At 41.8% G+C, this 25,258-nt stretch overlaps 1 protein-coding gene across 2 annotated transcripts in view; it reads right to left on the bottom strand.

Moving 5' to 3' along the window:
• LOC6501409 overlaps positions 1–25,258 on the bottom strand; it is an 89,390-nt gene that overhangs the window by 9,259 nt on the left and 54,873 nt on the right. For both annotated transcript variants that reach the window (XM_001955151.4, XM_044714143.1), the window contains exons 4-14: positions 17,954–18,092; positions 17,804–17,873; positions 17,450–17,560; positions 12,418–12,624; positions 12,207–12,352; positions 11,800–11,950; positions 10,166–10,296; positions 9,947–10,106; positions 4,722–4,970; positions 3,996–4,121; positions 1,755–3,848 (exon numbers count right to left, since the gene is read on the bottom strand). In XM_001955151.4, the coding sequence (XP_001955187.2) occupies positions 1,755–3,848; positions 3,996–4,121; positions 4,722–4,970; positions 9,947–10,106; positions 10,166–10,296; positions 11,800–11,950; positions 12,207–12,352; positions 12,418–12,624; positions 17,450–17,560; positions 17,804–17,873; positions 17,954–18,092 (3,584 nt within the window). The remainder of the gene's footprint in view (positions 1–1,754; positions 3,849–3,995; positions 4,122–4,721; positions 4,971–9,946; positions 10,107–10,165; positions 10,297–11,799; positions 11,951–12,206; positions 12,353–12,417; positions 12,625–17,449; positions 17,561–17,803; positions 17,874–17,953; positions 18,093–25,258) is intronic.

Raw genomic sequence — 25,258 nt, 5'->3', positions numbered from 1 at the left:
TGTTTTTCCGTTTTCTGGTTTTTCTTAATGTGCGCATCAAAAGTTTTGTTTGTGGAGAGCTCATGCTCTCCTTGCACCGATAGCAGCTCATTAAAATGGCAACTACTGCAAAAGGGTGTAAGAGCGGGGTGGCGTGAAGCAGAGCGGAGGGGCAGGACTAATACGCATACATTGGCACGCCGCAGGAACAAAAACAAATTCCCCTGATCCTTGCCCGACTTAACCCCGCCCATCTCCAATCCATCCGACAGCGTCGTTAACACGCCTGTCTAACTAATCGTGACTTTACGCTTCGTTTGACTTTGCAAATATCGCTGAATACTGAACACCCACCCACTGCCCTCCGTCACCCCTGAGTCATCGATATGGCACTGCGGCTTATAGTGGAAAAAGATGCCACTGCAGCTCAGGGGGCAAGACGGCTAAAAGCCAACATTCAGGCCAGCAAGGATCAGATCTCCTCCGGCTCCGGCTCCAGGTCCTCGTTGCCAAGTTGCCAACTTTAATAATCCGAAATGTGGCTCATTAACTCGCCTCATCCCCACCGAATCAAATGTGATATTATAATTTTCGGTTCCCTGTTGTTAACCTCCATGATAAATCCAGCATTTTCAACAGCTCGATTCGAAATTTGGCTCTGCTCTCTTTTTGGTTTCGTCGTTGCTATTGCCTTTGGGGTAAGCCACGCCTCCCCCGCCTCCTGTTCCGCTGGAATCCACTGGCTGGCTGGCAGCATTCTATTTCATCCAATTCCCCACCTCAAAACGCCATTGGCATAAAAGTTTTGCTGACTAGCTAAAATTCATTACAACAAAACAGGCAGCAGCATGTGCCAGCAATGGTTCAGGGACATGAAATGTGGATGGAGCGGAGCGGGTATAAGGTCCTGGCAGCCTCAACTAATTAATCTGCGTAGTGCTTGCTGGCTAGCTGCACTGCGAAAACAATGGGATGATTCAATTGGATTTAAACTTTTTCTTTTGCAACTAGGTTATAATGTCAGAATGTAAGAATGAGATTGAAATCTTTTTTAGAAGATGTTTTAAAACACGATTTTTTTGCCAGGCTTGAATCGAGTATTGGATAGTAAAAATTGGGTATAAAGTCCAAGGACTTGGAAAATCATTTAATTGCATATTTCATTTTATATTGCTCTACCATTTTATTCTCAGTGCAGATTTTCCCCCAGACTTTCTCGTTGTCTTGAAGCCAACGCGCAATTTTGCCAGCTCAACTTTTTGCTCAGTTTGTTACTTTGATTTGTTTTTGTTTTTACTGTTGGTGCTACTGCCTCATGCCCCTCCCTCCTGGCCCCCTATATCCTGACCCTCTAGCCCCTTGTGCTTGCCCCTTCGTTTGTTGTTGTTTTCTTGTTGCTCCTGGCCGCATAAAAGTCAAGTCTTTAGTTTGCGGCTTTCGCAGAGCACTGTAAATATTGTAGCGCCAACACCCTGGGCTGGGCCAGGAAAGGACCAGGCCAGGTCCTGGGCCTCGTGATTTCTAAGCCAACCTCATTTAAATATAATAATGCATAAGCATCGTGTAATAAAACATTGCTTTGGGGGGCTGGAAATCTGCGGAAATATTGGATTTCCTTCAACCATTAAAGTCCGAGCAATTGAGTTGCTGTCAGTGAAGCTTACTGTTTAAATAAGTTGTTTAATGTTCACGGATTTTGCTAACAGCAATTTAAAAAGATTATTGCGTTAAAAACTAAATTAAAACTATCTTTTAGAAATACACTTTGGTGTTACCTGACAGATCTATCCGGAAGACCGGAACATCTACGTAGGTGCTGGTCATGTTGAGTCTCAGTTTCCTCGACTTGGAATCGTACGCCTCCAGGTAGAACTTCTGCTGCAGGCCGCCGTCGTAGCCGGGCATGCACTCCAGTTCCATGGTTGAGTAGATGATGTTGTCGTAGTTGTCGAAATTGATGGTTCCGCCCCCATAGCCGTCGTGTACACCTCCTGCCCCCGAACCCCCACCACCACCGCCACCTGAGCCACCGAGCAAGCTCTGGGTGACGACGCCATTACTAAAGCTGTACTCCATGCGTGAGTAGTCGAAATGAGGTTGCTGCCACTCGGCAGCTTCTGTGGTTCTTATACGAGTGCTGGTTTTCGTTTGTCCTGGCGGTGCAGTGGAAACTTTGATGGAGCTGGAAGAGGTCACCATTGTTGCTGGCGTTGGGTCGCCGGAGGTGGAGAGCGCCACACTGGCCACAAAGTCATCATCGCTAACATTGTACATATCATCGACTTCGTCATCCTCCCCCTCCTCGGCCTCCTCCGCCTCCTCCACGTTGTCCTCGAGTGACTCCAAATCCAGTTGCTGTTCCAGCGAGGACAAAATGTCGTCGTGCGTCTGCCGTTTGCCATTCACCACCTCCACCGTCTCATATTCGCTCAAGTCGCCAGGGCTATCGGCCAAGTAATCGCCATCGGTGGCCAGCTGGGCAACATCTTCATCCAGGTCTGCATCGTCATCGTTTGGGTCCCCATCCGTGTCCGCATCCGCATCCATATCCTCATCCTCATCCTCATCTTCGTCTTCAGTTTCCGTCTCGCCATCTGTCTCTGCCTCATCATCATCATTATCGTCGTCGTCGTCGTTGTCGTCGTTGCCGTCTTGCTCGTTTTTGGAGGACTCCTTGGAAGCCTCTGCAACAACTGCAGCAGAAACTGCTGATGTTGCTTCTGTTTTCTTGACATTGTTGCTGCTAATTGCTGCTGCCGGCTGGTTGCTTATTTGTGGAGCATTCGGTGGCAGCAACTGTTGCTCCTTCTGCTGCTGCAGCTTCTTTTGCTTCTGCTGTTTGTCACTGCTGGTTAAGGATTTGCGTGCCCGTTTAATGCTGCTTGTGCTGCCGCCACTACTTGCAACATCCTTCTCGATTTCCAGCGACGTGGTGGCCGTGGCCATTGCTGCCAATGAGGTTGCAGATGAGGCGACTGATGATGTCGAGGAGGCTGCCGCTGCCACAGTCGCTAGAATGTCATTTGCTGCCTGCCGTTTTCTTCGCCTCGAAGTTGCATAATGATGGATTGTGGTGCCGTTGTGCTCCTTTGCTGGCAGCAGCTTCTTTTGCTGTTTGTGCATGTTTTTCTGTCGCTTATTAAAATACTTTTCTGGCACTTGGCCATTGTTGTTGCCGTTGCTGTTGCCTACATGTGGCATTGATAAATTTGATTTTGTTGGCTTTCGTTGGCTTGTTATTGATGCTCCTGACTGAAGTAGCTTCTTCTTGTTGTTGCTGTGTGCATCCAGCTGATGTTGCTCCTTGTTTCTCTTTGGCATTTGCTGCTGTTTCTGTTGGCTGGCCCGTCGCATTCGCGGCTTCCCGGACTTGGCCACCTGCAATCCATCAGTTTTGCTATCACTGCCACTGGACTTGCCAGCAGTGGCATGTTGTTGCTGCTTTTGCTGCTGCTTCTGCTGTTGCTGCTGCTGTGTCTGCTTCTTATGGCGCTGCCGTTCGATAGCCGCCAGTGTCTGCGACGGTGTGAATGATGTCCGCTTGTTGAGCCGCTGCAATTGCTGCTGGCTGAGTTTCTTGTTATTAGATTTGACCTGGCCAGCGCCCGGCTTGCCCCTCATATTTTTATTGGTGGCATTGTTTCGGGATGTGGCATTGTTGCTTCTCTGGCTGTTGCTGTTGCTGCCATTACTATTGGCATTATGGCGCTCACGTACGTACTCCATGTGCGGATAATTCGACTCGTGTCTGCCGTATTGTGTGGGCAGCATTTGATTGGCATGCATTGTCGTCTGATTCGATGAGTTCAGCGAGGCGGAGGTCACCACATACGGTCGCAGCGTACAGTTCCGTAATGCCCCTGGCTTGGCTACAATGATGGATGAAAAATAAAGACAGTGTTTAGATATATTCAGGAAATAAGTTTATATTTGATATAAGATTTGAAAGATTAATTTCCTTGCTTCTAAAAGTTCTCAAAATAAGATACATGAGTTTTACAATTAGGAATAATTACCTGCTGGCACCACCTGAAAAACACACGGATCCGACTGCTTTCCAATCGCATTTCGGCCATAACAGGCCAACGTTCCGTAGTCCCTTTCGCCTTTCGGAGTGTATATCAGCTCGCTGATGGTCTCCACTGTTGGGCAAAATAGAAATAAGAATACAGGTGTAAATTGCAATTCAGTTGTGGCTCATATTATTACGTTAAATTGCCCTTTTCGGCAAAGTTAAATGAAATAAGTTCTGCTTGCCCAAGCAGCTCAGTCAAGCCAACTGGGACGATGGCAGATAATCCAATTTACGGTTGTGCGAGTACGAGAGTATGTGCATGATATTGATAAAAGTCCGTACACTCTAGACTCACTATACCCGCCCACCTTCATTGTCTCCATTATGCTGTATTCTGTACGCTATATGTATCAGCCACCTCTGGCCTTTGCGAAATGTTAATTTCTAATGCCTGCTCAAGCGCAAGCACATGCAAATGCCTCTCGACTGCCTATGCCGCAGAGATGCAGATGTTGCAACCTGGACTTCGGTTCAATATTTTGCTCGGAAAACGAACTATAAGCTATACCAAGTAGCAATGTGTTTAAATTGATAAACTGCTCAGTTCTTTCAGCCAAAAATAAAATAAATTGAGCAATTTCTTTTTCCTTTTAATAAATTCAGAATTATGAAATGATAAATACTTTAAGAATATTTTAAATAATATTTTCGCAGTGCCTTCACTTACCATAGCTCTCGAAGTGCGTCTCATTAGACTCCACAACAGTGCGCCTCACATCGCTGGTGGTGGTCATGGTGGGATCCTGGATGGTGGCATAGTGGCCCGAGGGGACCTCAAAGTGCTCGCCACTGGTGGAGAAGGTCCATTCAAAATCAATTTCGGGCGGATCCGAGTTGACGCGGCAGGGAATGGGCACGGCCTCCTCCAAGGAGGCGCCAATCACGGTAATGCTGCTGCTGCTGCAGACGGGCGCATCTGTTGGCGACACAATTGAGAGATCGAATTTAGAAAGGTCGAAGGACTACTGGAAGGATGAGCAGTGGGGCTAGCAAAATGCAAAATAATGAGCAGCTGCAATTGTCCGATTGTTCTCTGTCTTATATCAAGTATTTATATTGCAAACATTGTGCTGACAGGCCAGAGGGATGGGCGGTTCTGGACAAATTGACTGCTCGGATTTTCAATTTAAGTCAAGCAGCTGGCGTACAATGTTGGCGCAGGTATGGGGTGACAACTTAAAGGTTTACATTTTAAATGTTACAAAAAAAACCAAGGCTTAGCAATTACTGCATTATTTATTAAAAAGGATTTCTGACACCACAAATTAGCTTTAATTAGTCTTGTAAACGGCTTAAAAAAATAGTTTAACTCATTCCACTTTCAATTTGAGAAATATTTAAGCTAAGCCCCTTAGAAAATATCGATTCCGAGCCTCATCCTTATCCCGTGCTTAAAAGTTTCTGTCATAGCTTGGAGAGACTCTCCTTCCACTCAACTCATGATTTATTCAAAGTAAACTCATTTTGCATTTTTGGTTACAAACGATTGAACTTGAAATTTTATGTTATACACGCGGCATGCCGAAAATGTCGCCCCTTTCCCAAACAACACACACGTTCTGGGGGTCGGCAAAAAAAACTTCGGCTAGAAACTTTTCAAAACTGCGCCAAGTGTGCGATGTGCGACGCATTCTGTTTCTTGTTCGTCCTGCGGCAACGGAATTTCGCCATAAACAACCCAGCAACAAGACAACAAAAAGCAGAGGAGCAACATCAGACAACACACGCCTCGTTCTAAGCACCTGAAGGCATTTATTACCAAAACCGCAACACTTTTCGTTGCTTTTTTATTAAAAATTATTTGAAAAGTTAGTATATGTCGCAGGCATAAGCCGAGAATCGTGTAATGAGTTTGTATACAAATATTTGAGCACTTTTCGCCGAAGATATGCCGGGAACTATGAAGAAATATGTGATTAGCTAAAGGCGGTTTCTTTAACTCTTTTAAAAAGTGGTATTTATATACTGGGAACGGGAACGACAATATAGTTCCAAATAAAGCCATATCTTTGCCGGTAATCACTCGATTCTTGAGCGTAATACATTAAACAATTAAAATATCTTTAAAATGGGGGTTATGCGTGAAACGATAATATGACCCCAAGCGAAGGCCATTTCTTCGCCAATACTTATCTGATTCTGAAGCGGAATACCCTAAACGATTTATAGATCGATTCTCCATCAGTCTGCATCAAAATCCAGGAACAACATTTTTTCTAGTTTTTTTCTCAACTTTTGTGGGGAATCCCCTTTAAAATGTTAAAAATGCTTGGGAAGGACAATCTAGCTCCCACCGAAGGCCATATCTTTGCCAATACTTATGCGATTCTGAAGCGGAATACCTTAAAAGATTTGTAGATCGATTCTCCATTTCGCAAAAGATTCTCGCATCAAAATCTAAAAATTTTTTTTCGATTTTTTGTAATATTTTCTGGAGTATCCTCTTTTTAATGGGGGACATGCGTGGAAAAAAAATATGGCCCTTTGAGAAGGCCATATTTTTGCTGGTAGTCATTCGATTCTTGAGCGGAATAACTTAATCGATTCTCCATCAACTTGAATCTAAATCCAGGAAGAAACTTATTTAGTTGGATCTAGTTGGGTGGCGCTATCAACTCATTCCTTGGGGCACTGGTAGTCTTGGTGGATGTTGTAGGGCAATTTGCATAGTCACTCGTCCATGAACCGCGAACACTGCATGCTTATAAGCCAATTGTATGACCAAATAAAAAAGAACCCCTTGGAATATTTAAGTCTGTGCATTTCTTGCTGAGTACTTATACTGCCTGATGTATTTTTTAGGAATTGTTATAAGCTGGAGTTCAGGCTATCCATTTTTTTCATGCAAATTGGAGTGAGTGCTATGAGTCTGCAGCATAAGTACGCCATTTCGGATTATTATAAATATTGCGGGGGATATTGCTGCATTTGAATGCTCAGTTTTATGATGCCATGGACTAGCATGCACTGAAATGAAGAAATCCCGACACACGGAACGGCGGAGTTTATCCGTTTCCTTGAGCTCATAATAATATTTTTATGTGGGCGTCAATTTCACAATCGTAGAATGTCGATTTTAATGTTTGCTGATTAATGGGCGACTGCTGTGTGCTATAAATCAATTTATCTCAATCAAAGTGGCACAATAAAGAACCCCCAGACCCGATTGCAAGGTATGAGCACCTCTATCCCACAGCCCATATCCCATATTTCACATCCGATAACCCATAAGCCATAACCCATATCCCTTCCCATTTCCAATCAACCATCAATCCATTCATTCCGCTGTATGTAAATGTTTACGTGGCGTATACGCGATTCTCGTGTAAATAGCCAACGTTGTATTTGCACGGCAGTCGGTGGCGGTGTATCCTTATGCATTGTACTCGTATTTACTTTCAATTATCGTAATTATCAAAAAGGGTAACACGGGTATTGGATATTCGGTAATGGCAAGGCAATGCAAACGTTTGCAGATGTCTTCGGTTTTTCGTTGTTCGTGCAATTTATTTTTTTTATTCGGGTTTGGTTTGCTTTTGTTGCCAGTTGTTTCTCATTCATTTTCGATTTCGTATCTCCGTGCTGATGCCGCGAAAATTTTGTTTTCACTGAACTCAACCAGTTGTAGCTACTTATTTGAGTTTCAAGTTCGGATTACCATTCAATTCAATTTGCCATCTGTGCAGGAAGGAGTGCAAATTACGAATAATTAGCATTCTTAATATTTTTTTGTAGCTTATTTAACTAACTATGCAAACCCGGTCTCAAATGGCATCAAAATATTCATTAGCCAGCACAATTAATTAAATATAAATTCCTTAACGTTCTCTGCTTTTATGTGGCCTGCAATGATTTTTATTTTGCTTTAAATATGCAAAATAAAAACCGAATTTAACCCCACAACTGGTGCATAAATTTTACCCGGGGTTGTGGGAGTGTGTGGTGTGGGAGAGAATACACCTGACCTGGCTGTCCTGTGCTCGCTCACCTGACCTTACCCATAATTATAAATGGTTTAATAATGACTGTGAGTTTCAATAATAAAAGCAGATCATTCATTTTTATTACCCGCCCTCCCAGCTGACACGTTAAGTTCTGGGGCTAAACTTTTGGCCCCCGATGGAATGACCGGACGGATACTTTATGAAAACATATGCATATTTATGCACAAGCAAACACAAACATCCAAGGGTCACAAACGCCCAACAACAGCACACACTAACACCGTTTTGTATTTAAGCATCATTAATTATTTAGAAATACAGTCGGAAGTAAATGCTCTATAAAGGTAATTGAGACATTTTCAATATGTGTACACAACGGCTCCGAGCGGCGTTTATCGGTCATTTATTTTTCCACCACCGGTCTGTCCACAAAATATAATTACATAGACTTCTGGGGCTTGAAAGTGTGAATGACGACGCCTGAATTGCCTGCAGTTAGAATTGTGGCATTAGACATGGCCATCAAATCCTAGTTGTGACAATTAGAAATCAATTGAGTTATCACTTGTTTGGTTTCAATTTACACATGGCGCTTGAAAGGCAGACTGTGAAGGTAATTGGACTCCCCGAAAAGTGTCAATTAAGTTTGATAAGGACATGGGAAATGTGGCAGGTGCTTAATATTCCGAAACGCCTTGCTATTTAAGTACTTATGGCTTAACAACTCATTGTAAGTTGACTTGCAAACTGGCATGTTCCTTATGAAGGGTATCATGCAAATTCATTCCGTTAAAGTATTTTTAATTAAATGCAGTTATTTATATTGCCATAACTGGGCCAGAATGTAGCCAAAGTACTTGTAAATAGATATCACCTTTTAAGCAAATAACACATGGAAAGCCCGGCAGCATCAAATTATTTTAAATGACAACAATGCTCAAAATTTCAATTTGCATTTTAGTTTTGGCCTGAAAAGAGTCCGGGGATTTGACAGTTGCTGTGACAGTTCAAAGGCTTGATAGTTTTACGTTTCAAAGCGAATGCTTTGCTTTATGGAGCTTTAAGGACAGGAGTTCTGGCTTCGGCTTAGAGGCCTTAGACAAATTAATTAGCATACTTTTCAGAGTATCGAACATTGCTGTCGAAAAATTAACATAATAATATCCATACATTGCATTGATGTTTTGTGTTTTTGGCATTCAAAAATTTGTAAAGCTTTGACGGTTTTGTCATTTAGCACAACACATACTTAAAATGCACTCACGTACACGAAAAATATGCATTTTGAGCCGTAAACGGATGACAGCCGAGCGGCACAATATACATTTTAGATGTGTAATGTTACGGCTTTTTGCACAAAATATTTTCTGTCATTTTATCATACTTTAGTTTGCTGGCTATCCTGTGTGGTCTTCTGGGCCAAAAAAGGGATATATTGTGCGATTTTGTCAAGTGCACTGCCGACGTTGTTGTTGTGATTGTGGCTACCATTTTTCCATGTGGGCGTGGCTGCCATTGTGAAGCGGTATAGAAGGAATGTGTGGATGTTTCTAGCTTGCTGCCCCTCCTCCCTTTCACTCCTTCTATTACTATTTCTCTCTTTTATGTGCGTGTCTATTTGCGGAAAAATTTATGCATATGTATTTTTAATGCTCCGCTCCAATGACATCAACTGTCAGCATAATTTCAGCAATTTTTTTTGTATTTTAATATTTCCATTTTTGTTTGTGAAATATTACAATCTATTCTATACTAGGTTTTGTCTGTACGTTCATTTCCATTTTCTTTCTGTTTGTCAAATATAAAATTTCGATTTTGGGAAGTTGGTCTTTTTACAGGAAACTACCAAAGTGTGAAACAATTATTTCGAAACAAATTGAACTGAGATGCAGTAATTGAAATGCTAATTCAATATTTGATTATTTTATTTCATTTGAATATTACTTACATCGAATTCTTAGATTGACTGGAGCAGACTGGGTCTCCCCTCTATCGTTTGCGGCCGAACAGGCATAAAATCCGGAGTGTACTCTTCCCACCCGTTGCAAGACCAGGGATCGAGTGGAGATAATGATGCCCCAAGACACATTTTGGGTGACCGGTTGACCCTGGTGGACCGGAATTTGGGTCATTATTTTTGAGTAATTAAATTTCGTTTCAAACTTACGTCGTGCGACCACATGATGCGATGCTCCTTGGGATTGGATTTTATGTGGCACTCGAAGTAGACGTCGTCCCCCTCTTTAATATCGTCCGGACGCAGAGTGGAGCCCAGCGATAAGGTGACCTGGGGTGGATCTGAAAATAAGTGAAAACAGGCCCGGTTATTTTTAGTAAAGTTTCCATTGTAATTGGTTTCGCTAATATGCTAATTTTGTTGTGCTGTCAGCGCTTTTTTTGTGTTTTGTATATTTTTTAAAATTGAAGGCAACCGTGCGAGCAGTCTCATATAAAATCGAAAAATATTATTGCATAATAAAACGTCCTGCCGTTGTCGTCAATCTACGACGCCGCAGCGCGTCCCATAAAAGTTAACAACGCGTCGCCGGAACCGCGTTATATACCCTCTTCGTATCCGGATTCCGGGTACCACCAAGCAGTATGCCTGCCGCCCAATGAGTATGACAACAATTTTTAAATTAAAATCGTTCCGCTGCCGCGAGTGACGCCCCAATATCAATGATGGATCATATAAAATATTTAGTGCCTTTCTTGCCATTTTCCTTTTCATTTTTACAACATCATGATTGGACGGCAAAGAAGGTGGCTGAAAGTAACAAATTGTAACGGTTATGGTTGAGGCAAGTGCCTCAGAGGCAACTGGGAAAGGGTGAATCAGGGTGAATCTTTATAGTGAGACAGAAGATTTCAGTTGATATACCAGGTTATTATACTAAAATATAAATGCAGTTTGCTCTTCTTTTCATCACCCTACTTTCTAATCGGAAATTCGGATCCATTAAAAGCATAATTCCCTAAAAGCAGCTTTTTCTGCATGGTTCTATTTTTGAACCTTCCACGTGTTTCTTTTCTTGTAACTGATTTTGGAAAAAGGATGAAAGCCAGAGGAAAACTTTCTCTTACTTTTAGTTCGAAGCTTACGCGCTCTGACATACAATATTTATTGCAAAATTTGGGGATATGGCATACATTGCTGGGGATCTATGTATGATTTTAAAATTCAATAAATTTATGATTATCTTAAAGAGAGACCCAGGGCCAAACAAAGTGACAGCTAAGGGATACTTCAGTACGGGACGAACTTAAACCGTATATTTTTGTGCCACTTTGACCAGAAACTAAAGTGAAGACCTCGGACAAGTTGGGGATGTGACTTTGGCTGTTGATTTTAAATTGATAATCATATAAAGTAAAATTTATGGCCTTTTGCTGGCGTTGGAGCAAATATGCGAATCGAGGCAAAACAACCAACAAATTTTTCGCCAGCTTTTTTATGGCCACGCTAAAAGTCAACGGAATAAATATTGACATATGAGCGAACGGCTTCATACTGGGCCGGAATGGCAAATGCAAAAAAATATAGGGCAAGGCAGAGGAGAGAGGGCCCAGCATGTAAATAATGCCATATAATTTAGACTTATTTGCACAGGCGACTTTGATTTGTGCCCTCGCTGCATTTATGGTAATTCTAATCGATTTTGTAGCCGCAAAATGTAGCCGCACAGAAAATATTCTTTTAAACTCTGTTAACTTAAAATACTATGGCGTGATATAAATAATATTTTACCATAATTTCTTTAGTTTTTAAGTGTATTCATGAAGAAAAAACGTTCTACTTACAAATGACATTCATCATAAGCGAGTCCTCGATGGCCGAGTTCTGCAGCCGTGGATTGGAGCCTTCGCACTTGAGCATCGTGCCGTCGTCCTCAGGTTGTGGATAAAATGTCAATGTGGATATGACTCGACCATTGGCTTGGCTCGTTGACAGCTGCGTGGGTGGAGGGGCGGCAGATAAAGTGAAATCGATTAGAAAAGTGCCCACCTCCGCATGTTTCATCCGCACCAAGGCGGAGAAAATTCATAAATAAGGTGAGGCCATAACAGGATTGATTTGTGGATTGCACTCAGAAAAAAACTGAAGATCGTATCAAAAGAGTAATAACTTTTAAACTCAAGGACAAAAAAACGTGAGTAATAATGAACAAAAAGTTTTTGACATTTTTTTGAGTGCATCCAGCCCTTACCATGCCACGTTTGAAGGGCCGATTATTTTGCGTCCATTTGATTTCCGTGTCCGGCACCGAGCCAGCCACAATGCAGGTGAGATTGTACTGCGTGTTCGAGGCGAAGACCTTCAACTTATTGGTTAAATTGACTGATGTGGGTTTGACTGTGGATGGTTTAAGGAGATTAGCCGTGACTCGCAATATTGACTGAAGTTCGGTAGCCACTCACGTAACATTTCGATGCGAATGCTGCGCTCCACGGGCGCCACCAGTTTCGTGTTCGAGGCCTGACAGCGGTACGTGTTGTTCAGGGCGTTGCGCGAGATTTGGGCCACCTCCAGGCGGTTGACGGTCACATGACGCCCCATGGACACCCCGCTGCCCGCCTCCAGGGTGCGGGTTCCATTCAGCCAGGTCACCGTTGGCTCCGGGCGACCTGTTGATAAAAAATGGAGAAACTTAACATCGATGTTGGATAGAAGCACTTTAAGTATTCGGTGTTTGTGTTTCGTAAAGTTTAAAGCTTGAATTAATTTTTCTTAACTTTTTCAATATTCAAATAATAATTTATTTTTCAAGTCTTGATATTCCATTTACAGCCATTAATATTTATAAAGAATGAGGGCCGTAGTTCACTCTAAACTCAAAAGGGATATAATTTCTTAGTTTCTTGTCAAGCGCTTGCATTTCAAATTTAAATTTAGATTAATGTTTAATGCATAAATTAATTTTAAATTTTGTGCCAACTGTTTTTCGCTGGTAACAAACTTTTCCACTCATGCATTATTAACCCATCCGTCTAGCGAGAGTTTCCCGAGGTGGGTTTTCTAAACGGAAGCGGCGTGACCACAGGGCCGCGTTCGAAAATTTATGACCGAAAAATAACAAAAAAAATGAAAGAAACTTTCAACATTTTAATGATAATGCGCATTTAGCAGTGTGTACCCAAGGCTTTTAAAAAAGGCTTAGCCAGCTTAACTAGCAAAGTTGGGGCACTGCCCGAGAAGGCTGACAGTGGGAGGACGAAGGTCCTACGGGTGCTGGGGAAACGAAAAATGGGAAAGGGACCATCCCGGGTTTCCCAACGAACGCATAAGCGTGAATATTGAATTAGTTGGTTTGGGAAGCGAATTGGGGGAGCTGCAGAAAGTTTTTTTGGGACAGCTGATGACCCTGAATGGGACACAATACGGAGAGTGGGCGTTAAGGTCAAAAAAACTGAGACGCAAATTTATTTCAACGTTAAGCCACACAACTGATGTTATCAATTAAAGTAAAATTTGACATTTTTTCCTCGCATCTCTCACTCCAAAATGGAAAATTGAGCCAATTATTTTAACAACTTGAAAAGATGATGCCTTTATTAAGTTTTCTTAATTTAACCAATCAATATCTATTTTTGGTTTTCAACAAGCAAAGCCAAAAATATCCCTGAGCCGACGAGCTTAAATTTCATTAAAGGGTCTTCTTTTAAAAAAGATGAAAAGCGAAAGGTAACAAAATCCCTTTCAGCTTCTGTATCAATATGCCACTTCAATTCTTCCATTTACTCAATGAGTATAAATATTAAATTTTATAAAATATCACATGCCTATATGTTCGGCAGACTATCGATTTACTCATCAGAGTTGCAGACTCTCGATGCAGTTTCCCGATTCTGCAGTTTGGCATTTCAATTGAAATTCTGCAATCACTTTTTCGCTTTGCTGCCATTTCTCAATGCTTTCTCTAAGAGATAGCGACAGTGAGAGAGCGAGAACGAAAAGGAGAGAAAGCGTAGGAGGGTGAAAGCATTTCACTCGCTCACATATCAAATGTACGAAAATATTTTTAATCCGTTTAAGTGCCCGAAAGCGTTTGGGTCCAGGGCCTGTGGGCGGCTTTCTTTTGCCATTGGGCTTGGTTTGGTTTGGGCCATTAAGTGAGCCAAGTGAATGCGGCGGAAATGAGCAACAATAGCAACAAGCAGCTGGGTATTGCCATTGGCATTTAGTGCTGCCAAAAAAGGTGACCAAAAAAAGGGTTTTAAATATATATTTAGCTTAAAACTTATCCACATTTTTTTAAGAAATTCAATAAAATAGACATACTTATGTTATTTCATTGTATGAAACTTGTATTTAAAAAAAATTAAATCTGAATATAAATAAAAAATTAATGGTTCAAGGACACTACTTTAAATTTATAATTTTTAGTTTTTATTTCACTCTACCTTTAACATAAAAAAGCATACAACAATGTCTTCCTATTTAGCCATAAAGTAGCCAAAATGACAGCACTGATTGGCATTGGCATTGGTGGGTCTATAAAGACGAGCTGCAGATTGGGATTGGGGGGTTAAAGTAGCTGATAGCTGAGTGTGGACTTGGGAATTTACTGCCACGGCTGAGCCAGAATGCTGGCTGATTGCAAAGGATACTTGGCGACAATAAGCCAGCAAGGATACACGCACACACGAGCCGCCGAAAAGTTGAGGAGGATGGGAATGCAGGGATAATAGACAAATAACAGTTTCCCTGCGGCATTTAGCTGGCCCGCTCCACTCCATTTCCTTTCTTTTCCACCCATCCGAGCACTTTTCCACCCCATCCCGGGAGCCACCCGGAGAACACCCACTTCCTTTGTGTAATGAAGACAGCGCGTTTGCCATTTGCTAAGCCATACTTACGCTTTTTGACAATTGCTTGCCGGACAATGCTCCGGAGTCCGGAGTCCTCAGTTCAGAGTTAAGGGGAAAATATGCAAAGGACTGGACAATGGATAACCCGGGCCACTTTTATGGGGGAATGCTTAGATTAGCTTTTTATTGCCGGTATTAATTGCTATTAGTCGAAGTTAATAAAGTTGATAAAGCAATTTGGCATTTGGCGTTTATTGTGCCAGGGGCTATGATTAGTGGTGGGCCATAAAAATAGCGTCAGGATTTGCATTAGCTTTAATCAGGACCCCCGACCCATTCACAATTCAACGTCAACCAGCAGCACAATGCCTCACCATTGGTCCTGTCGACGGCATGTGGTGCTGAAATTGCGATATTAGTTAATTTGGCTTTGAGCCCTTTGCAGGATCCGAATGAAATACGAGCTTGCATTGCGGTCTTCTAAGGAGGTAGCCCATTACAGAGAGCACAAAAGTGTTTTTTATATTTAAATACTATAATTACTACACTAATTCTGTAGTTTTAAATGGATACCGAATCGTGAAAAATAATATGTGATGCTAATACTAACTCGATTCACAATTCAGTAGAGATCCAAGTTTTCCGTAAAAATATAATTATATGAAAAGGTTATGATTTTTTCGAGTGCATTGTAACTTGGGTTTGGGGCAAAATGTTGCATACAAATCAGAGGCGCCGCCAGTGCTGTGCCACCTGCCAAGAAGCGTGTCGCTCAGCAGGTGTCAAAAGCGAATGTTGTCGACGTCGTTGGAGTTCCACAGAACCCCCGCTCTTCCTCCCTGAAAGCTGAAGACCCCCTGGGAGCCCAAAGCCCCGAGCCCAGAACCCTGGGCCATTGCCTGTTTAGCTCATTCACATGCGGTTAGTCAAAGCAACGACGTGACGCACCGCTGCCAAACCAAAGCAAAATGCCAAGGAGCAGGTGAAATCCTTCGCCAGCAGGTATAGATATGGGAGCAGGATGAGTGAGTGCAGCTCCAAACCAAGCCGGAGCAACTCCTGCCAGTCAGCTGGCTGACATTCGAGAGGCATGGCGAATAATGAGCTCACATTTGCCATGAAAGCCAAGGATCCTTCAGTAGAAATTGGGCCACTACTTTTTTGGCCTCTTGGAGTCTGAAAAGTTCAGGAGCAGTTTCAAAACGGATTCTTTCAGATTTCCCCCTGGTATCGTGAAAACTTATGATGCAACCTTTGTTCCAACTCAGATATTTTTAATGCCTAATTTATTTCTCTTGTCGTGATAAACAATTTACTCTTAAATATGACAAAGTTTTAAAGCCAATTCAAACAGTTCAATGAACTGTGCCCACAGACAAGGCTGTCGGTAATAATCAACTAATTCCACTATCAAAATGGACTTAAAAACTTTCCAGAGCTCGAGCAACAGTATCTCCACACCATCAGCTGCAATCTCGACTTTAAGCCATGCCAAAACCCATTTAGTATGGCCAAAAATAAAAAAAAAGGACGAGTGAGCAGCTCGCAAATCGAGTTGGTAGTTGACATGGAAAATGTCTGGGGTGTATGCCGAAAATATTCTTGTCAGAAAGTTAATGATTTATAATGCTGATGTCGGGGCATTCGTCGTTCATGCTTTTGGGGTTGAGTTCAGTTCGGTTCGGTTCCATTGGGTTCAGTCATGCAAGGAAAAGCAAGAACCCCTCAAGCTAGCCAGAGAGCCAGCGAAGCGAGCAACTTGTACAAAAATTTTCACACTTGCCAGCGACTGGAAAAGCGACTAAAAAGTTTAGACGATGCCATGGTGTTCGTTTTTTTCCATTTGCCTTCACCTTGGGGACCTCTTTAAAGATTTACGATGCCGCATATGCCTACAGGTCAAAGCTTGGCCAATGAATGTGGGGTATACACTGTACATGTGGTGTGGTGTGCACAACAAAAGCACGCCAGACGTTGAAAATTGTTGCATTTCGCTTTGAAAGCAAACTGGCAATGACAGCAGCCGCAGACACAGACGATCCAAGGATGTTACTGGTGTCTGTGGAGCGGCAATGTCACCGCAGACTTTGACATACATTTATTTTTATTATTTACGATGACTTAGCCACCACTGGCACTCACTCCCACCCACACACAACATCATCTCGGTCATGGCTGGGGTCTATCTGGAGTCTTTCATCTTTAATTCTTTAAATAGACTGGTGGGGTGAAAGCGGAATGGCTGTAAACGAGGCCGAAACTGAGACTAAAGGCTGCACAGGAAAAACATCTCAAAAGATGGATGAAGAATAATTTCAAGTATTTTTTGGGGCTTCTTGAAAGTAGACATCTTTATACAATAAAATAGTAAAAGAAACATTAATGAAATATATTATTAAGTATTTTAACCATAATTTCTTTGTATTTTCAGGGTTTTAGGAAATATAAATAGAATAAAATATTAAAAGAAAAATTATTGAGAAAGACACAACTGAAAGTATATTTCTCACAGTGCTAGGCTGGAATCAGTTGCGTTTTTGCCACAATCTTGGCCCAGCTTGATAGCCTTTTGTCTGAGTGGCACATTTATGTGGCCGAGTGTACGTGTATGCGTTGGTGTCGTTTATCATGATTTACTTACCGCCACGCACTTCACATGTCAACACAATATTATCGCCCTCGAGCAATGGACCCACAGCGCCGGCGACATCGCGGCCAGAGGCATCGTACACGAGTATTTGATGCGGAGGAACTGCAGAGTAGAGTGGAGAAAAAGACAAGTTCGTAATGCACTTGAATAAATAGATATAATATGTATATGACTCAAAGAAAATAAAATTACAAAGAGCTAAAATGATGAATAAGGCTACTAGATAAGCTATGAATTCTCTAATTAAAAGTTTTTAAATAAAAAGATAATTAAACATTTAGCACTTCTTTCAGTGTATAGCCTAGAGCTCCCTTTAATGCCCGTGCACTGGCTTTTTGTACTCACCAATAACCGTTAAGTTAATTCTATGATTACGCGTGGGCGAGTTCTGAAAGTCGACACGACAGCGGTAGACCTGTTGAAGAAATCCAATAAACAATATACAATAACACAGCGCACTTTTCGGACGGTAATGGTCCAGTTTGAGGCACTTACGCCCTCGTCATCCAGCTGAATATTGTCCACAGATAACTTGGCCGGCTGCTGCCCGGTAACGAAGTACGCACGTGGCCCAAATGAGTTGGTATCTGACCAGTACAGTGCCTTTTCGAATGCCCGCCCTCGCACATCGAAGCTGCAAAAAAAAAAAAAGGAAAAAACAAAACCGGAAATGTTAAAAGTTGCCTAAGTAGTTCCTCTTCTCTTATCTCTATCTCTATGGCCGCAGAGGAAATGCAAAAAAAAAATGTTATATATATGGGAATAAGTAAATAAAGGGAAATAAAACCAAAATATTGACGATAAGTTGTGTCAGCAATTGCCTCCCAGAGCATTTCAGATGTCGCAGCAAAGGTCGTAAATTTTAATGCGTTGTGGAAGTTTGCCAGGGGGTGGCGAAACCGCGAGGGGGTGGTCGACCTTATGTTTTGAGCATAAAAAATGGCTCTCCTTTTGCTGGGGGAAACATTTTTCAATTCAATGTTTTCATGCGGTCTACCAATGGAATATTTTTCTCTCTTCCCAACTCCAGATGAAAGTATCCCTCTTAAGAATTCTTTTAAAGGATTATTTTTCATCATGATATATTTTAGATTTAAAAAAAAATACTAGTTACTAAAGTGAAACATTTGCGACAAATTCTTATCAAAAAGACAACTATTGTAGTTTCAAGCTCACGTACCACGTTTTATGATATTATTTAGAAAGTCACACATCAGAAAATAATGAAATAAAAGCTTTAAACAAATGGCATAATCTAAAAAATTATAGTAAGCACTGAAGCTAAACTGAGTTAAGCTATATAAAGTTTAACATATGGACTCTGTTTGCCTGCATTTTAAATAGTCGACTTTAAAAACCCCCAGAGATGCTACTAAATAAAGTAAAAAACTTATTGGCCAGCTCCTGCGGTCTTTTCTCGCCCAAACCATAAATATTGAATGGGAAAATTGTAAAAACGACACGCTTGAAAGTGGCTTGGGCCTGAAATTTCACGCGTCTACGAAATGACCCTTTTCCTGTACGCGATGACCCAAGGACCTGAGGCTCGACAAAACGAACCCCGAGCATAAATTTGCACGCAACTAATTTCTTCCGTTTCGCATTATTTTCGCAGCCCAGAACAGAGCCCAGCAAACGTTTGCAATTTTGCGCATTAAAAAGCCTGACGTGCTATCTTTGGCGCTTTTATTGTATTTGTTAATGTCCGTCTGAAGGCTTTGGACGTTTTTCAGGGTATGGTGCCATGCCCCCGTCCCTATTCCGCCCGTTAGCGACACGCCGTAAATGACTTGGCGGTAGCAAGGCTTTCGAACAATTCTTTCTCAATGCACTTAAAATATTTTGAGGCATAGATTAGACTTATAATTTCTCAAAAAACTTTAGATTCTAGATTCTAAAAAATATTTCTCCACGCATAATTTCACAAAAATAAATAAAATTGCGTATACGATATGTTGTTAAATAATATTAAATATTGCGTAACACAGGTACTATTTGTTTCTAATGATTATTTTAAAATGTATATGAGGCAGAAAGTGTATAAATTGTTTCTTTACGCAAGCAAACTTTACACTAAAGGGAATCATTTTCTCCCAGTGCTCCTTTTTAGTGACCCACACGCCAGCACATCGTCTTTGCACAGTCATCGCAAGTTGTGTCCTTTTGTTGTTTCCGCCGTCGTCGTGCAGTCTGTGGCGCTATCTGTGGATCCTGCCCCCCTACCGCCTTTTGCCTTGTGCCTGCTTCTGCCAGTGGTTGTGGCCCTGGTTTTGGCCCCGTCTCTTAGTTGTGGTTAGCGAAGCGGTTTGTCATTGTGCCGGCTGCCAGGGGACAATTCGCGGCCTGCGACCGGCCTCCGCCGTATTGTTTGCGCCTTTAAGTGGTTTTTTATCATTTTGCCGCTGACACAATTTATATCCGGTGCTCATATTTCTTATGCTTATCACAGGGGGTTCTTCCTCCTTCCTCGTCGCATTTTTCCACGGTTTCAGTTCTTCGTTTTCCGCTACCAGCTACCATCTACCCGCTATCCATTTCCTCCTTTTCTTGTTTGCTGTGTCATGTGTTTGGCCATTCCTCTAATTGTGTTCAAGCTATGCGGCGAATAAATTACGGTTTCTAAGCCTTGCCCAAAGCCAGGGCACGTTCCCTAATTAGCCTAATTAAATATATGCGCGAAAATGTAAACATAACAGAGAGTGTGCGGAGTGCGAGAACTTCTTGAGAAATTTCCTTTTAAAAACTGCGTTTCAGGTTCCGTGGCTCTCTTAATCGCTTTTAATTTTGCGCATTTGCAAACAATAGAGAAACGCCGAATAGTCAACAAAGGCAAAGGTGCCAAAGGACGACAGGAAGGAGTCGCAATAGCGGTAAGGCAAGGTGGGCGAAATGAATACGATTTTCCCAGAAAATCCCCCCCTTCTTGAGACATAGAAGAAAATTTTATAAAATACATATTATCTATTCAATCTTATCTTTTGCAATTAAAATATTTTTCTAATAACTATCTAGGCTTTTTACTACGAATCTCTTCAAGCCTTAGAATTGTTTTTAGTGTAACAAATTTGGGCAAAATATCCTGGTCTTAGCCCAGCTTGCCCCCTGTTGACGTTGTGTTTTCCTCTTGTTGGCCTTAGGAAACAATAATGCCAAGTTTGCACAATGAGCACAGCAGCGAAGAAAACGCTAAGGGAATGGAAGGGATGCCGGCCAAAGGACAGCAAAACAGAAAAATAAACGCCAAATGCTCCAGCAGTAAAAATTGTAAAGCAGAAAAACAGAAAGCAAGAACAGCAAACGAGTGGCAAGAAGCAAAATAAAAGTGGGCCAGGCCAAGAAAAGAAGACAACATTGTGGCAGTTGCAGAAATGTTGACTGTCGTTGAGCAGCAGGATAAGAGAGAAAGCGGAGAGAGAAGGAGACTGACCCGCGTTCTGGAGAAAGGGCAGCAGAAGAAAGAAAGCATAGGAGACAAGTGGACGCGACCACGCGACGTCCGCCTGAAGAGTTTGCTTTGCACTTGGAAAAAACGTAGTTTAGTCTATTAAATTATATTCGAAAAACACTATGAAAAAAGCATGGCTTTTTGCCAATACAACTTTTTTTTAAATAATCTATAAATTATAAACTTAAAATTTAGTTCTGAACAAAGCCAATGTGTGGAAAAATTTTTTCTCACTGAATTTTGTTTTCATTCTCATTGGCTTTCTTCCGCCCTCTCATCCGCTTACTTTTCCTTTGTCTATGGTCTGCTTTTTTCCAACAATTAGTTGAGTTTTATTTATTTTGCGTTAATTGGTAGCACTTTATCTTCGGGCCTGAATGAATGAGCTGCGTTCTTTAAACAAATCCCCAGCCGGACCTTGAACTGGTCTTTGCATGGGTTTGGTAATTACGTTTTCGGCTTTTTTTCGCTAACTTGGTCATAAACTTTCGGCCCCTTGACGACGCGTCGTCTTCCACTCAGGACGCGCAACCTGCTGCCCCGAATCCCGCCCCGAAATCCAATATCAAAGCCAACTCCTCATATTGCCATTTAATGTTTTTCCTTTTTGTTCGGTCTTCAGTTTGTAACGCTTACAAAATCCTATTCAAAAAGATTGCAAAAGGGCTGAGTGGGGAAGGGACTGAGCTGAGTTCGTCCAAAAAAAAAAAGGAGGAATAAAATATAAAAAAGGGCCAAAAACTTTTGCACTCACAATATCCATTGAATAATTTTATGACAATATGTGTCAGAGCGTGTCGGTGAGTCGAGAGTGTGTGGGTGTGCGGTTCTGCCGGAATTTTCTGACAGTTTAAACAGATGCTGCCATCGTGAGAACACTTTTGGCCAGAATCTCGACTGCCTTATACTCATGTCACTTGATTGGCTAATTGTGTTTTCATTGCTTTTATTAAAGGTTAATTTATAATATATTCGTTTTTGATTAGTTTTCCACATAATTAATTTATTTCAAGCTGATGACATACTTTTGTTATTCTTTTTTTGAATTCGGGGCTCTAGCTTGCATGCCCTCTTCCTATTTTTTAAATCAACTCCTAATCAGTTCTTATTTGCCATCCCTACAGGGTATTTAAATGGCTAATTTCAACACAGGTTGTGCATGACAAAAGGCAATAAACTATATGGGCATGAGGGTCTGATCTGCAAACGACCCGCTCTGGGCGTTTTATGCATGGACAAAATTAGACAGGTGAGAATAGGTGCTCTTGTAGCATACAATGTACACTAGGATATATTGTCTGGCAGCCCGTATCAAATTATGCATAAAGAAACCCTATCACAGGGACGAAAAACGGGACAGCCAGCAACAATATTCACGCAGAAGCGCCAAAAAGTATGCTCCGTAACTCGACAAAAGTGGCAACAAATTTAAAATTGGTTTCAACACACACACTAACAGAGTTACAGTCGTGCAAACAAAAGAAGCACAGCACTGCGAGAAATATGAAACAATAATAGCACCAAACAGGGGCTGTTTACACGCCCCCATATACATGTACGCACACACACACACAAGAACTCAGACAAAAGTATGCAAATGGTTTTACTGCCCCTTTGTTTTTTCTTTATTTTTGCTTTTTGTTTTTTCGATGCCCAGCTCGTCCCTCTTTGTGTGCGGGTATTGGTGTTATTATGGAGCCATGCTGTGTAATATCTGTAAATTTCTTTTGTTATTGCCAACAACAGTTTTCCCACCCCCACCCCGGCGCCTTTCCAAGTCCCCTTCCCCTTTCTACCGAGCGGTGTTGACATTTGTTGGCATCGTTCCACACATTGTTGCCGCTGGTGTTGCTTTTTGTTTGGTTTTCGCTTCATCTTCTTCTTAACTTTTACTATATAATTTGTAGCATATGAATATATGAAGGACCCCCATTCCCAGACTGAGAAAAAGCCAGCAGTGTAGGGGGAAAACGGGGTCCGCAAAAACAAAGAATACAAACATCGTCGCCGTTGTGCTCGGTGGCCAAGTTCAAATTTATGCAGTGTCGGCCAATAAATTCCGCAATAAATTCAAAATAAAACTTTCATCTTGGGTAGCCTATTTGGTTATTCCTGAGAGTGGCCTCAGGTTGGGGTTTCAAGAGCGAAAAGCTATTTATTTATTGGAGATAGGGGTATAAGAAGCGATATTTAAAGATATTGCACGTTATATTCAGGCCAGACAATAAAATTTAAGCCTTAAAGCCTTATTGTATTCGAATGGACTACTCTTAATTTCAAGCATTTTCCAATTAAGACAAGTTCCTTCCGTCCAATTACCAAAATCAAAGTCATTAAAAGTTAATAATGACTAGGCGGTTAAAGGGAAAGAGAAGTTTGGTAATCGGGCCGTCGCTTTCGAATGCAAAATTAGTGGGAACATTTTAGCCGAAACCATTTCCGATTGGGTCCAAGTGGCGAGCCGACAAAGAAAATCCCAACGTTAGCATTTCTGAGTCGTCAGTGGAAACCAGAGCTTAGTGGTGGCGAAATCGATTTGCATGCGCCAGTTGCATTTCCGTTTCCACACACGCACACACCCGCAGGACTCCCGCACATACAGTCATCCGCCCACCCAACTGCATATATACATACATTTGAAACTTAATTACAGTTTTAAATATCCCATCTAACCTGAAATTCGCGCAAAGTGCCGCTCTACAGCCGCTTTGCAGTCGTAAAAAGCCCCGAAAATGCACTCGACTTAATTGCCTTTGGCCGACGACTTTTGGGTGTCCTTCTGAGTGCACTTGGAGAAATAGGATCTCTCATATTGTAGAATAAAATGTGAATTCTTTGTAAGACCAGCTAAGATTATATGTAAGTTGAGGTGTGCTTAAAACCCGTCTTATTGATGTTTTGTTTTTACCTTTTTTCAGTTAAATTTCATAGTATTTTATTTTTAGTGTAGCTTCAGCCAGTTCCTTGCCGTGATTCTGCCATCTTCAGTTTCCGCTGGCGTTGGCCTTTATTGCCACCCATTTTGAATACCATTTTGTGGTTTATTACTTTTGCGGCAGACCAATGCCGGTTCTCAAGCAGCCACACTCACACGAGGCTCAACCTCTGCAAAGTGAATGCACTTTCGATTGCCAACCGTTTGGCCATTGCTCTCGATTTTGCCCACTTTACCCTTCACCCAGTGCATCTGTATTTATAGCGCGGTTACCGCGGGCCGGCGATTATGGCAGTTAGCTGGCACGAGGATTATCCCTCTTTTGACAGCCGCTCCCAGCCCAGCTCCCAGCCCGGAAACGAACAGAACACTTCTGGACAGACCAATCCAATCCGACCCGATGCTCGCAGCGAGTTTCATTATTCATGACACGGATCCTTCGCAGGCAGGCAGCCAGTCAGGTGAGCTTTAAAAATCAATTAACCTTGATTGTGGCCCAGGCCCAAAGCCCTTTGTAGCCACTTCAATATTAAAGCAAGGTGTATCCTGGGGCGTATTCGCTTTCGATAAACCAAATAGAGATTATGGAAAGCACTTATATTTTGACAATCAATAAATATACCATTTTTACTGTAGGATTTTCCCAGTAAATCAAGCAACTTTAAGTTGAAGGCCAAGTATATTAGTGCTTAAATCCACTCTAATGAAATTGAATCACTAAGTTTTTAAGGTCTTTAGATTTCAGAAATTCACTCCAATGACTTTAAAGCTTTCTTTTTTAATTTTTTTAAGGTTCTTGATTATATTTTCATGTTAATATTGCTTCATCTTCGACGATTCCCAGCGTGATTCCCAGTCGCTAGAGATATTGCGACTGCATTTTTCTTATTTTCTTTTTTGTATCGATTCTGCCATTGCCGATGCCAATGCCATTTCCTTTTGCTTTTTGTTTATTGTGTAGGCTTTGCGGGCAGCATCGACGGAAGGTAGGTGGATGGTGGGTGGGTTGGGCGTCATAGGTTGACTGCCACGGTTGCCATTGCCATTTCTGGCCTGCAATATTGAACGTGACAGTTGGCCCGTCGACCCGGGGAGCTCATATTGTCCCTGTCTTTTCCAGCTTTTTTTCTGTTTTTGCCTCGTTACAGGTGGCTGTCATGGCAAATGTTAATTTTAATAATGGAGGGCCAAGCAACCTTCGAAGTCCCGCCTGCCTCGACCCGCTTTTGTCTTTATATCGCTCACGATTCATAACAAATAAATGTATAAAAATCTTATGAAAATCGCATTTCAAGGGTCAAAGTCAGCAGAAACAAATCCCAGCGAGCAATCCGGGCCATAAAAATGAACCCAAAAACCCGACCCCGAAATAGCCTAACCCTAGCAACAACAAAAATATATGTACAAATACAGAAACTGT

The sequence above is a fragment of the Drosophila ananassae genome, chromosome 2L, assembly GCF_017639315.1.
Source record: "Drosophila ananassae strain 14024-0371.13 chromosome 2L, ASM1763931v2, whole genome shotgun sequence".
Lineage (NCBI taxonomy): Eukaryota > Metazoa > Arthropoda > Insecta > Diptera > Drosophilidae > Drosophila > Drosophila ananassae.
The sequence above is the reverse complement of the archived record's forward strand: the minus strand, read 5'-3'. Positions and strand labels throughout refer to the sequence as shown.